General features: G+C 29.3%; 1 protein-coding gene across 1 annotated transcript in view; it reads left to right on the top strand.

The window, feature by feature from the left end:
• The window catches only part of LOC145279716 (uncharacterized), a 61,939-nt gene that overhangs the window by 28,906 nt on the left and 20,239 nt on the right, over window positions 1-12,794 (top strand). The window contains exons 3-4 of the mRNA XM_080131004.1: window positions 2,877-3,563; window positions 4,912-4,992. Coding sequence (XP_079987130.1) covers window positions 2,877-3,563; window positions 4,912-4,992 — 768 coding nt within the window. The remainder of the gene's footprint in view (window positions 1-2,876; window positions 3,564-4,911; window positions 4,993-12,794) is intronic.

Here is a 12,794-nt window from a genome sequence, read left to right as displayed (position 1 = left end):
GCGCTTTAAATGAAATTATGTATTTTATTTAAGCTAACCTTCCAGTGGAAATAATCTTTTGGGGTCTACCCTGCTGCTAGGCAAGTGTCAGGGGACAGCTTGTATATTAACTAATACTGAATCAATGACAAATCAAAAGAACAAAACATTTTTATATTTATCCCTTCTCTTACAAAAATTATAAGATATTTTTTTTTTTTTTTTAATAAACAGAAACACAGAATTACATTCGCAGACTGATAAAGTGAATTACATTCACAAACGATAATCATGCGCATCGTGATATTTTTTGTGATAAATATTGTCAGTGAAAAAATCACAATGAATTATTATACCTGAAATATGCGTGTATAAATGAACGTGGAAAATGTTTATATATTTTTCATGTTTATTTTTTATTTGTTGACATATAGAAATACAAAATGTATTTTTAAAAAATACCTTTTTAAAAAGAACTGAGTTTTCAGCCGTTTCTTTCGGACTGCTTCAGTGTAATGAGAGGTGTGTGTGTGCAATGAGTGGCTTTTGTAGAAGGAAAAGAGTATAGCCAATGAGATGAAGAAATATTTACTTATGTGACTTCATACTCATATCTTTGATCTGTTCTTGTGTGTTCATACTTAAAGATATTAGTAGCATGTCTGGCATCATGGTCATTTTCCAAATCATAAGTGGATGGAAAGCCATAGTGTTGAAATGTGTATGTATTTAAAGCAGGTTTGGGTTGAATACTGGCGTTTTCATTCTTTAATTTATACAAACTATCATCTGAAACCTCATCATATCGAAAACATTATCTAGAAAATTTTAGGGTATTCCACCAAACTTGATTTTATATATATATATATGTGTGTGTGTGTGTGTGACAAATCCTATGGGTAGGATTGAAACCGCTATCTTCAGACAATTCTCACTTGGAACCGTAGAGATTCAATGTCTTACCACCTGACGAAGGCCAGAGGAATAGTTGGCCGAAACGTTGTGAAACAACTAAGAAAAGATGAGGATAATAGTCTGCAATAAATAAAAATTAATAAATAATACTAACCTCAATAATGAATTCCAATTAAATAATACAAATCAAATTTTTTCCACAGATCCAAATCCCCTACATGTGTGTGTGTGTGTGTGTATATAATATAATAAATAAATATATATATATATATATATATCAAGTTTCAAGTCTGTAGGCCAAAAATTGACAGAGGAGTTTGGTAGAGACCATTCCTCAGGCAGACAAGGTTACTTTTATATATATGTATATAGCTCCACTACATTGGTGCAAAACATTTCTATATTAGTATATTTCTTCAGATAGACAATTTGAAGTAAGCATTTTTAAAATTTAAATGCTCTCAAAATGTATATACTGATATTTAAATTGATATTGGCTAACATTCTTTTTCATTAAGATGCTGTTATAAGTGTATTAAATTGTTATATTTAACAATTTATGTAGATTTGTATTATATTTTGAAACTAAAGATTTCTTTTTGTATTTTAAATTTAAATAACTTATATCATTTCGGACGTCAGAGGTTAACACATTTTATATATAGGTTCTAATTTTATATAACTAAAGTTTTTATATAAAAAATAAAATTTTTCTTTGTATTTTACTTTTAAATCTATAATCTATATTGATTTGAACTTTGGATGTTAACTGAATAATTTATATAAATATTTCTGGATTATAAAAAATCATTTTGAGTAAAGTGTTCTTCAAAAATTTGGATTTTTGGTATTTATGAATCATTGAACCTTTTTCTAGAGCTTGAAAATCTCCCCCCCCCCCCCAAAAAAAAAAAAATTTAATTTGATTTCAAGTGTTTTCATGAATATGATTATAAATTCTTGTTGAAATCTTGTGATCTCAGTATCTAAACCCTAAGCTAAAAGATATGTGTTAATAAAAGAAAGTTTTATATGAAATGATTTTGAAACATGTTGAATGGAAGAAGGTTGAAAGTGTTGAATATAGATACAATTTGTATTGTTTATTTCTTAACTATTTACAAAAATTGTCCCAAGTTTACTTTTTGTTTTGTCTTTCATGTTCTCATATTAGAAATTTGTTGTCTTTAAGATTTTGTTTTTGTTTTGTTTTATTTTTCTCTCTCTCTCTTCCTACTAATTTTTCTTCAATATCATTTTTTTTTTTTTTTTTTAATTTATAACCGTTAAAGACATTGTTTTCCCACTTGTACACACAATTTAATCTATACTTCTTAACGCTAACTTATTTTTTAATGTATTCACAATTCCATTTTCCTTACCTCCCCTCCAATCCAAGCCTCTGGTCCTTTCTTTAACATTAGATCTGCTTTTTCATCACTTTCTCATTCTTACTCAAGTTTATTTTTGAAGACGGAACCATTCACATTGCAGTTCTAAGTGTGTGCATCTTATTGAAATGCATGACTGATTTTTGTCATCTTATCTCAACCTGATTTGGGCTGAGACAAATGAACCGATGTTTATATTGATATATTTTCTTTGGTCATATTTCAGACTTCTAAGATGATTTAGTGTTTTTACCTTCTTTACTCTGATTTCCCTGTTTTCTTTTTTCTTTTCTTTCTTTTTTTTTTCATTTTTGTTTGTAAAATCAATGAATCGAAGTCAAGTGACAAAACTAAAGAACTGTAAAAAAAAAAAAAAAAAAAAAATCTTTTAATATTGAAGATTTTAGGTTTGAGCAACACAAAGAATTTTGATGTTGTCTCCACCAATGGGATTGTTGTTCCTCAGCTTAGGGGGTTAGAAATTATTGTTTGAGCTGATTTGGATAGATTTAGTAGATTAAGAGTTAAACATGTTTGTGTATGGTTAACTCTTCAATCAGTCTGATTCTAAAACCACTTCTGATTCTGCAGATCGCCAATGTGGAGCGCCAGCAGACAGGTGGTGCCAACAATAGGGTCTATGGAGTTTGCTCATTCGGATACCAGCTTCAAGAAATCTACACTCAATCAGTCAGGTCGGCGTAGCCAACCAAGCAGCTACGAAAACACTTCCACATCCTCTTACAGTGCACGAAAGATGTCCCCCAGCTCTCGGCGTTATACCAGTGATACTTACCCACCATCGGGGACCCAAGTCCCTGAAGATAACTACAGCCGGATAGCTTTGGGCAAGCCCTACTTGCAAAGTAATGCTCGCTGTAGTCTTTCTGAACGCTTCAAAATATTTGATCCTGTGGAATCCTTTCATTATGATGAGAATATTACTATTGGAATCCACCGTGGTATTCAGGGGCCTCCAGGGTCGCCCAGACCAGTGCGACGTGATTTTAACCCATACAACTTTGTGATGATACGTCAAAAGACTGAAGGGTCACCTCCCATATTTGATCGAGAAGAACTCCGTCAATATCGTTATGATGAAATGGAAGAAGATCCAGATGACTTCCGTGTTGTGACAGTGGCCTCCACCAATAGGGATGACTACGTGGAAGGAGGGGCCACTGATTCCAGTTACAACGTAGGTTACAGATCTCCACCTCGCCCGGGGGGACCACCCTCTTACCAGTGGAACGATGACGAACAATATGGTTATAAAAGGTCAGTAGCCCAAAGGCAATTAATGTTCTGTTCATTATTTTTCTTTTCTTTTCTTTCCGTTCTCTTTAAACCATAAACTGATTCTCTTTTTTTCCCTCTGCATTTATCCTGTTGAAGTGGGTCTGCAGTGGATTAATCATTATTAGTTATTTGATATACGCTGACTGATGAGTCCCACCATCTGTTGCTAGAGGTCTGATAATGTTATATAACAATTATTTTAGAATAATAATAATAAAAAAAATTCCATATCATATTTATTTAAAGATTTATTTTGTAAAGTGCTTAATACTCTGCATTAAAAAGTATGTAATAGAGCTGATACAATTTTTAAAGTTGCAACTCACTCCCAACAGGTCCCAACATTACATCAGGGTTTGTTTCTAACCAACAATCGTCAGATGTTGCTTCTATTGTAGTTAAGTTCTTATTTGTCATTTCATAATCATTTTAATGCAATAATTCATGTTGCTATGTGTGGCAGAAGGTGATGTTATTACGAAACTGATTCTGTCAACAAATAATTGGAAATTCTTTTATGTGTGTGAGTGTTTTTTGTGTGATATTTTCTACGCAACACTTTCAGGCACTTCCATTCTGAATCTGTTTTTGTTTTGTTTTTGTTTTTTATTTTCAGGTTATACTCAATTTATGCATTTTTTACTATGTTTTTTTTTTTTTTTTTTTTTTTTTTTTTTTACAATTTTGTTTTTCATTGTTGTCTACCAAAATAGGCCACAATTTTTGACTAGTACGACAAAGTGAGGAAGGTAAATAATTGTATCTTCATTGTGGTAGCCAAAATATTGAATTTTACTTTCATATTTTTTCCCCTTATATTTTATGTCATCCTTTTCTTGTGTATTTATTTTGCATAGTCCGGTGTGAATTATTTGTTTGTGATAGTTGTAAATTGACTGATGAGTTGCACTAGTGATCTCCAAAGCTCTGAAGAGAAACATCGCCATAGTTTGCAGTCAGCTACTGGACAGATGCAGGGACTGAGGCAGAGGTTTCTGTCAGGATTACCTAACCTTTCATATTTAATTATCCTTAGTTGATCTTGCAAAGTGGCAGATGAGTTTCTGTTGGAGTAACCTCACTGTTAGCCCTTGGCCTATCCTGAGGCAAACCTGCAAGGCACTAGAGGAAGACTACAATGGTTTTATTCTGTTTGATCGATTGAAAATATTTTCTTAAAAAAATCAATAATCACAAATGTGTGATGGTCTTAATTCTGTTTGATTTTTGGGTTTTTTTTATATGTCTGAACATGAGTGATCAACATTTTGTGTGCTTCGTGAATTCTTTTCTCTTTTTTTATCTAATTTTTCTGCTATTTGTACAGACATACGAGGGATGACTTTGATAATTCAAGAAGCTTTGTTGGACAAAGTGACAATCGTGAAAGATGGATGTCTGAGTCAAGGTAAGAAAAATAGATTTACATAGTTTTTTTTGGGTTTTTTTTTTCTGTTGCCAAATCTTTTGCCTGTGAATTCTATTTTGTTTTGATTAATGTTCAATATAGTTGAAAACTCTTTTTTGCTAATTCAAAAATATTGATACTTTGCTATTGTTTTTATTTACTTATTTATTTTTAAAGTTTGGAGAAAAATATGTCAGTTTGCATCGTCCAAGTCGATGTATGCAAACAACACTTAATCAGCTTTTTCTGTCAAGTGACAACAGATATTTCCGTTTTAAAGTAACCAAACGTTTACGATCCTTAACGGAATTCATATAAACCTTTTGAAAAGATTGGGATTTAGTCATGCTTTCATTATATTCAGTTTAACATCCGTCTTACATGCTGGTTTGCATTGGATGGTTGGTTATAAGAAATTGACTTCCAAAGTAAACCTCTTATTTTGCTCAAATTATAAATGAGAATTTTGCTTCATGATTTCTGAAAGGATGTTTTGAAAATGAAATCAACAAAAATTTAAAATCATTTGAAAAATATTTTAGTTTTTATGACAAGACCAAGTCATTTGGAAATGTTTTAAAACTTTCTACAACTCCATGAATGGCATAACAATGTTATCAGTGTTCAAAGTATTTTAGGAAAAAGATTTCAGTTAGGTATTTCATAAATAATGAAATCTTAAAAGACACAACAATAGAATTGGCAATAAATTTGTTGGATTAAATGAATCCTTTGCATCAATCAAATTCAATAATGTTTCAAAAGAATTCCAACAAAAAAATGAATTATTTTTTGAAGAATACAAATCAATTCACACACAAGAGAAAATTTGAAATCTTTTGAGATAAAATTTTGCTGCCCAAATCCTGATTTCCTTCTAAAAAGGATAAACAAATGTGGTTGGGGGAAAAAAAAAAGAAGAAAAAAAAAAGATGAATAACCAAACTCTAAACGGTCTGCAAAATATCCCTTGTTGTCTTGGGAAACTGAAAAGTATAAAATACAACTGTTTTGCTTATTGCATCTACACGTGAAACAATATTTTTTAATGCATGTGATCAATTACCAAACTCTCTCTTCCTCATTCTCTTCATTTCATAATAGACACGCCTTTCAAACGTATCAACATATCTCTAGAAAATGATGAGAATTAATAATGACAAAAGAGAATAATGAATCTGGATTCCAAGAAATTACCTTGCTTTTGTATTGACATAAATATTGTTTCATCGATAAAAGCAATCTAGAAAAAAATTTACCAGAAGCAAGTACACAAAGAGATTATCAAAGACTGTATCAATTTACACTGCTAAGATAACGACCATAAATTTTGCATTAGATAAAATTTATGGTCTATATATGCTCCAGATCATTACTTGAGACACTAAAAAATATGAACATTTTGCAACAATCAATAATATTTTCAACAGAAAACAATTATCTTCTGCTGGATATCGAGCCATACTGGCATTCATGAAAATGTGAATAAAGTTGGGGAGAAAAAACTCTGCACACTATCAAAACACCATGGATCTAAAATTATACAATTAAAAAACATTCATAACGAATAAATGTCATTCGAATTATTCGGAATACTATTCTTATCTTGAGTGTTATTTTCACACTATTTTGGTTCATCTGACCTCCGACCTTCTTCAGGTGTATCTGAACTCATGAATCTTTCTGTCACATGTAGAAATCTGCACGGAATTTTGAATGGAACAACTAAATTTTACCAAGTACTTTATCCACTACACCACATGTCTTTGAGCAGATAAATGTCATTTCCAACAAAGAAGAGAACTACCAAAGTTATAAGAGAATGCAAAAAGAGGAGGTAAATCGTGCCTTGTTCCACGTAAGCCATACATATGTAACATAGTCGTATCTGCTTAAAGGAGATCTTTCATTCTATGTTAGCATATGCTCCATCTGCAGTGCAACATATATTGATGAAATCTATTAATTTTAATGAAATCTGTTTCAGGTGAGTGACCAAAAGGACATTTTTGTCCAAGTCAGTTGAAATGACTTTTTCTTTTGAAGAACGATTTTATAAAAAGATTTAAATACTCTACCGTTTTTCTACGAACTATTTCTCTCCAAAGAATGCTAACAGAATAATTACGAAGAATGATTTTTCGATTTGTACTTTTGGTTGGCATTAAATAACTCCCTGAAGTCTTGACATGCTGTAAACTAAATTCAAACAGCACACATAATGTTATGAACATAACCAAAAAGTGAAATTTGTAAATAACAGAAATGCCTTGTGTTAGGAATGATCATCAGATGTTTTCCATTGCTTCTGGAATGGGTGTTTATCTTAACTGAATATGAAAAAATGAAAGCTCTAAGATGTCAACAGATTTATCACATCAGAGAGAGTTAAAACGAACAATCTTACTGAAACTCTTTGGTTGAGCATGAACACTTTTCACTTTCAACGGGATTACAAAAATGAAAATAAAAAATAAAATGAGGACACCATCACAAAATTCAAGTGTGTTTTGAAGGAGAAATTGCTAAGAAATAATTTCATGGTCCTTTTGAAATTTTTCATTATTAATATAAAAACATATTTTATGAATATTTAACAGCATCTTAAAGATTATTAAAAGTCTAAAAGATGTGAGGACATTGAAAGCAAAATAAATTCTGCTGATTCTGTGAATTAAGAATGACTGAAGATATTTAAAGATTGACTTAATGCTGATTACTTACAACAGATATATTGTACAAATGACCACTTTGCAATTTAATACATAAAGAGGAGACCGTTTTCCTCTGTCTGATGAAGCAAAACTGTTAAACAAGTGGCCAAGATTGCATGACATAAGTGGAAACTAAAAAGACATGGATTTTTATTCTTCAGAATACAGGAGAAATTGAGAATTTTTTAATTCACATATTGGATCTTTACACATTCAATTCCATGCAAGTTGCTTAATCTTTGATTCCTTTCTGCTTATGGATGACAAATTGTTGATCGAGAATGTTATTGGTCATCACTACATCATATTCTATGGACATCATCACAAGATTCTCTACATTTTTTTATTATTATTTTTCATTACAAATAGAAAATATTGAATGCTTACTATTTGATAGCAAGTATATAACTCTGACATACTCACAAAAAAATTAAAAATCCCATGGAAATTTCTGTTAATGTGACATTAAAGAAAGACTATTTTTATTACGTTTGCAAACATCTATGAAATTTTACATGAACTCAAACAAAAAATGTTATTATTAAACGATATTGAATATATCAAAATATACTTAACATTGTGACGATTGTTAACAGGAAATACAAAACAGTGAATTATCATTTCAAACACAACAAAACTGGTTGAAGAATTTATTTAAAAAAATATTTTTGAATTGAATAAAAAAAACTGTAAAATAAAATATAAACATTGTATAAAGTTAGCAAATATTCTTTATCAAAATATTCGGAGGAAATATTTCTAAAAATGCATAAAAAAACTGCATTCGGTGAACTCTTTTGCAAGATTCTGTTAACATCAATGGAATTATTGCTATAGATGTCAACAAAATGTGACATTTTATATCAGCAAAATAACACACACACATGCACTAACACGTATATATTTTGTGAAAATGTAAAACAATAAGTTATTGTTTGAAATAACTTAAAATGACAATAAAATAAACTGTGCAAAAAATTTAAACATTGAAAAACAATACTTTGATAAAAAAGAAAAAGACGTGGATATTTTACTTGTACAAAAGAAAGGCCAACTGTATGACACTTCTGTCTTCATTTAAAAAAAAAAACAATTTTATGAGAAAACAAATTGTTAGAATTTGTCATATGAATCAAATGTTTTAATGATACAGAAAATGCAATGTACTTTTCTATAAAAAAGAAGCCAAACATTTGGAAAGTACAGAAAGAGAGAAAGTCTTATACAAAAAGTTTAACATTTTCAATAAAAAGACAATTATAGGATGATATATCAATGATAATGTCACAATTTATGCCAAATAATTTTATCATTTAATCATACATATCACTACATGGAAATATTGAATCATAAAACATGAACAATTTTTAGAAAGGGCTACTTTTGTACCCTATACCAAAAAAAAAGCATAAGATGAGAAGAAAAAATCTTTATAACTGGTATATATAGGTTCATTTTGTTGAAAACTGACTTCTAAAATACCTTCCCATAATACAATATTTAGACGAATCATAAAAAAACGTGTCAGAACTCATTTGATTAAAAAAAATACAGATTATAGAACTACCTTACTCGCTACCCTCATTTGGATGGTACCCATAAAATATGTATGAGTATTAAAAAAAAGATAAAACTATTATGTTAAACTATACTTGAAGACATTAAAATTTACAATGCTTAGGCTATTTTTTCCTTATTGACAATACATATAATCACCAAAGTATAATAATTAGGGACCTCCCTGGATTAGCTATTAAAAAAAAAAGAATAAAAAATAATGACCATAACTTAAGAATTAAATTTTTTGTAAAAGTATAGGGAAAGAGGTAAACAATTTATTTCTTTTCTCCAAAATTTTATTTCTTTACTTTAAATGAATGTGATATTTGGAGACATTTCACAGCAGAATAACTTGTTGAATTAAGCATCTTTCAGAAATCAGATAATCATCAGATTTTAATTGAGTGAATTAAATTAGTTAAAAAAAAATATTCTTTGGTAATCGTACAGTTTAATCAAGACCTTAAAAAATGAAAATATCGAGGAAAAAAAAAGAGAAAAAAAAGGTTATATTGTACATATGTTATAGAACGAAGTCCTCCGAAAAAAAAAAAATCTCACTTAATTTCATTTAGTAATTTCTTTTTTATAGCGAAAAAACAATTTATTATGATACCAAGCAAAAGGGTTGATTTTTAGGAAGAAAAGCTGGTATTCAATATGGGGAGAGAGTGTTGGCGCTTTAAATTGAGTTATCTCCCCTGGCGTGTTCAAAAAATTCCAAGATGGCTGACTTCAACGCACTCTCATAAAAACATGTTTTTCCACTGTAAAAAAAAAAAAAAACTACTTGATCAAATTAAGTAAATTTTTTTTCAGAGATCTTCAGTCCAAAAAGGATACATACAATATAACCTTTTTTTCAATATTTTCATTTTTTTAATGTCTTGATTAAATTGTACAAGTACCAAATTGTTTTCTAACTTTTATAGATTTCTGCATTTTAAAGTAAATTTCTTTAATTTTACTTTATTAATAGTTTTTTTTGGGGGGAGGGTCAGATTTTAAATAATAAAATGTTTTTTGGTAATTCCATATTTAGATAAAATTACTAGGTTTTTATCAAAAATATTTTTAAAGGATTTTTTTAGATTACATATATTTACCAAGATGTTTCTTGGTAAATTTTGATTATTCGTATTTACTGCTAACAAACTTAAGTCTGTTAATTTATAAATCAATGCAGGCAGCAGTTAGTGAATGGATGGTGATGTTTAAAGTTAAACAAAAAAAAAACCCTCACCTTATCGCATGTTAGAAATCTGTTGCTGTCATTTAAAGAAAAAAGTAACAACTTATTTCAAATCATGTTCAACATTAAATCATAACATTTTATAGAAGCATGTTTGCTTTTTGAAAGATATTTTTTCTTAATGATATTAATTTTCTGTTGACATATTCATTAATATATGCAAATCATTTCATTCATTGATGAAAAAGTAAACAATCTTCAATTCATCTAAATTCATTTTTTAAAACTATTTAATCTATTCTATTCAAGTTTAAATTAATATTTTAAAGATTTGCTTATATTGCATTTTAAAATTATTGCTTTTGCAGTCAGTTTACTCATTTATCAAAAAATGAATTATAATAAATGTCTAGAAAATAAAATAAAATAATTTTTATTTCTACTTAGTCTATTACAAAAGAATGGATTGTTAGTTGGTATTTTATTAAATATTTTTCTAACTTTGTTACTACATCAGATGGATCTTTTGGTTGAATTGTTTTAATAATTATAAAAATATATCAAATACATAAAATAGCTGTATAAAAAAAATATGCCAAAGATAAATAAATAATGAATCTTAACATTAGCTTTTTTTGGTTTTGTCAAAACCAATTGACCCTGGTGACCATCCTTGTATTAATATACAAATGATTAATAGAAAAATGGTACTTATTCAGTTAAGAAGCCAATATCCAGGAACATTGTTTCTGCAAGTTATGACAGCAGAAAATGCTCAAGTGAAGACTAACAGTTGATTAATTCAAAAGGTAATGTTCCTTTTCCTCTTCCTTATATTAAGAATGGATTTTTAATTTCTTAACATGGGGAAAGGAGGGAAAGATTTCTTAGCATGAGGAAAGGACAGAATTTCATGTTGAAAGTCATTTTTGGTTTCAAAAATTTTTTTCTTGATTGAATGAATTTCACACTTAAATTGAAACTGGTCGTCTTCTGACAGCTGATTGGCTAATCACTTTAGCATCTTTCAGCTGCTTATGCAACCTGTTGAAAGATGCTGACGCAGAGTTGCCAGAAATTGAGTTGTATACTAGATAAGTACCAAAAAACATTCCAAGCAAGAATAATTTATCATTTTTCCGTTTTACTAAGAATGTACAATTAAAAATTAAGCACAATCAATGTATGACTAATTGCCACTGCTATTGATTAAAGCAACTTCAACACAGGCAATCGATTGGGTCCATCAGTGTAAAATATTGTAAAAGAATCTTGTAATAAAACAAAAGAATTTACTCAGAAGTTTCGAGAGGTTATTTTCGGCAAATATCTAGTCCATACCTAAAAAGATATTTACAAAAGAAAATTCCCAATTTTTATTAAATATTCCCTCTTATACGGGCGGTCTACTGAGTTCATTAGCACAAAAAATGTTATTAAAATCAACAGTAAAATGACTTTAGTCACAGTCGCAATCATTTTTGGCAAATCCTTAAAGACTGAGACTTTTCTTTCAACTCGATGTGCCACTTGTTTATTTATTTTTTTTTACAAAGATTAAAAAATAAAAAAAGTTTATTTCTTTATTATTGAAATTAAAAAAAAAAAAAAAAATTTAATCACAACTTTCAGTCGAGTTTTTTTTTTTTTTTTTTTCAAATTAAATTTTAAAAGTGACCCTTTGTCTTTAAAATTTGAATTTTGTAACATAATGACAATGTAATACCAGAAAATCTTTTTAAAAGGTAGAAGAAATTCTTTCCAATCCCATGTGACTTTTAGGGAACTAGCTTTCCTCACATTTAAAACATTAGTGTCTAACTGCCCTCGTGGGGAGGCAAGTAAATAACTATTATTTTAAAAATTATTTTCTGTTTTTATTTTTATTTTATTTTTCTTTAATAATATTGCATAAAGTTCTGTTTTATTATAATGTAACTTTGTTTCATTTCTCATTTTATTATCTACTAGCAGTTCAGCCAAGCTTTGCTCGGACCCTATGTACTCTTCATAACTTTATGTGCATATGTATTATTAAAAAGTGTGTATATGTAGGGTAATGCCTTTCTATATAATAGGCTTCCTTAACTACCATAGAGAAAAGTTGGTACAGAGGTTGAATTCTTTTTACCTTTGACCCCAATTTTGACCCCTTAACATTTGTTTTTGGCTCAAATCAAATTAAAAAGTTTGACCCATGTCCAAGTAACCTACATCTAAAATTTCAAGTGTTTAGACCCAAAATTGGCAGAGGAGTTTGGTAGAGTCTGCAATGGTCAACTTTTTCAACTTTGACCTCTTGGTAGCCAAATTTTCACTCCAAAACTTATTAAAAC

This window comes from Euprymna scolopes, chromosome 7 (assembly GCF_053919585.1).
Source record: "Euprymna scolopes isolate OS-2025 chromosome 7, ASM5391958v1, whole genome shotgun sequence".
Taxonomy (NCBI): domain Eukaryota; kingdom Metazoa; phylum Mollusca; class Cephalopoda; order Sepiida; family Sepiolidae; genus Euprymna; species Euprymna scolopes.
Note: the sequence above shows the minus strand (reverse complement) of the source record. Positions and strands in the feature narration are given on the sequence as shown.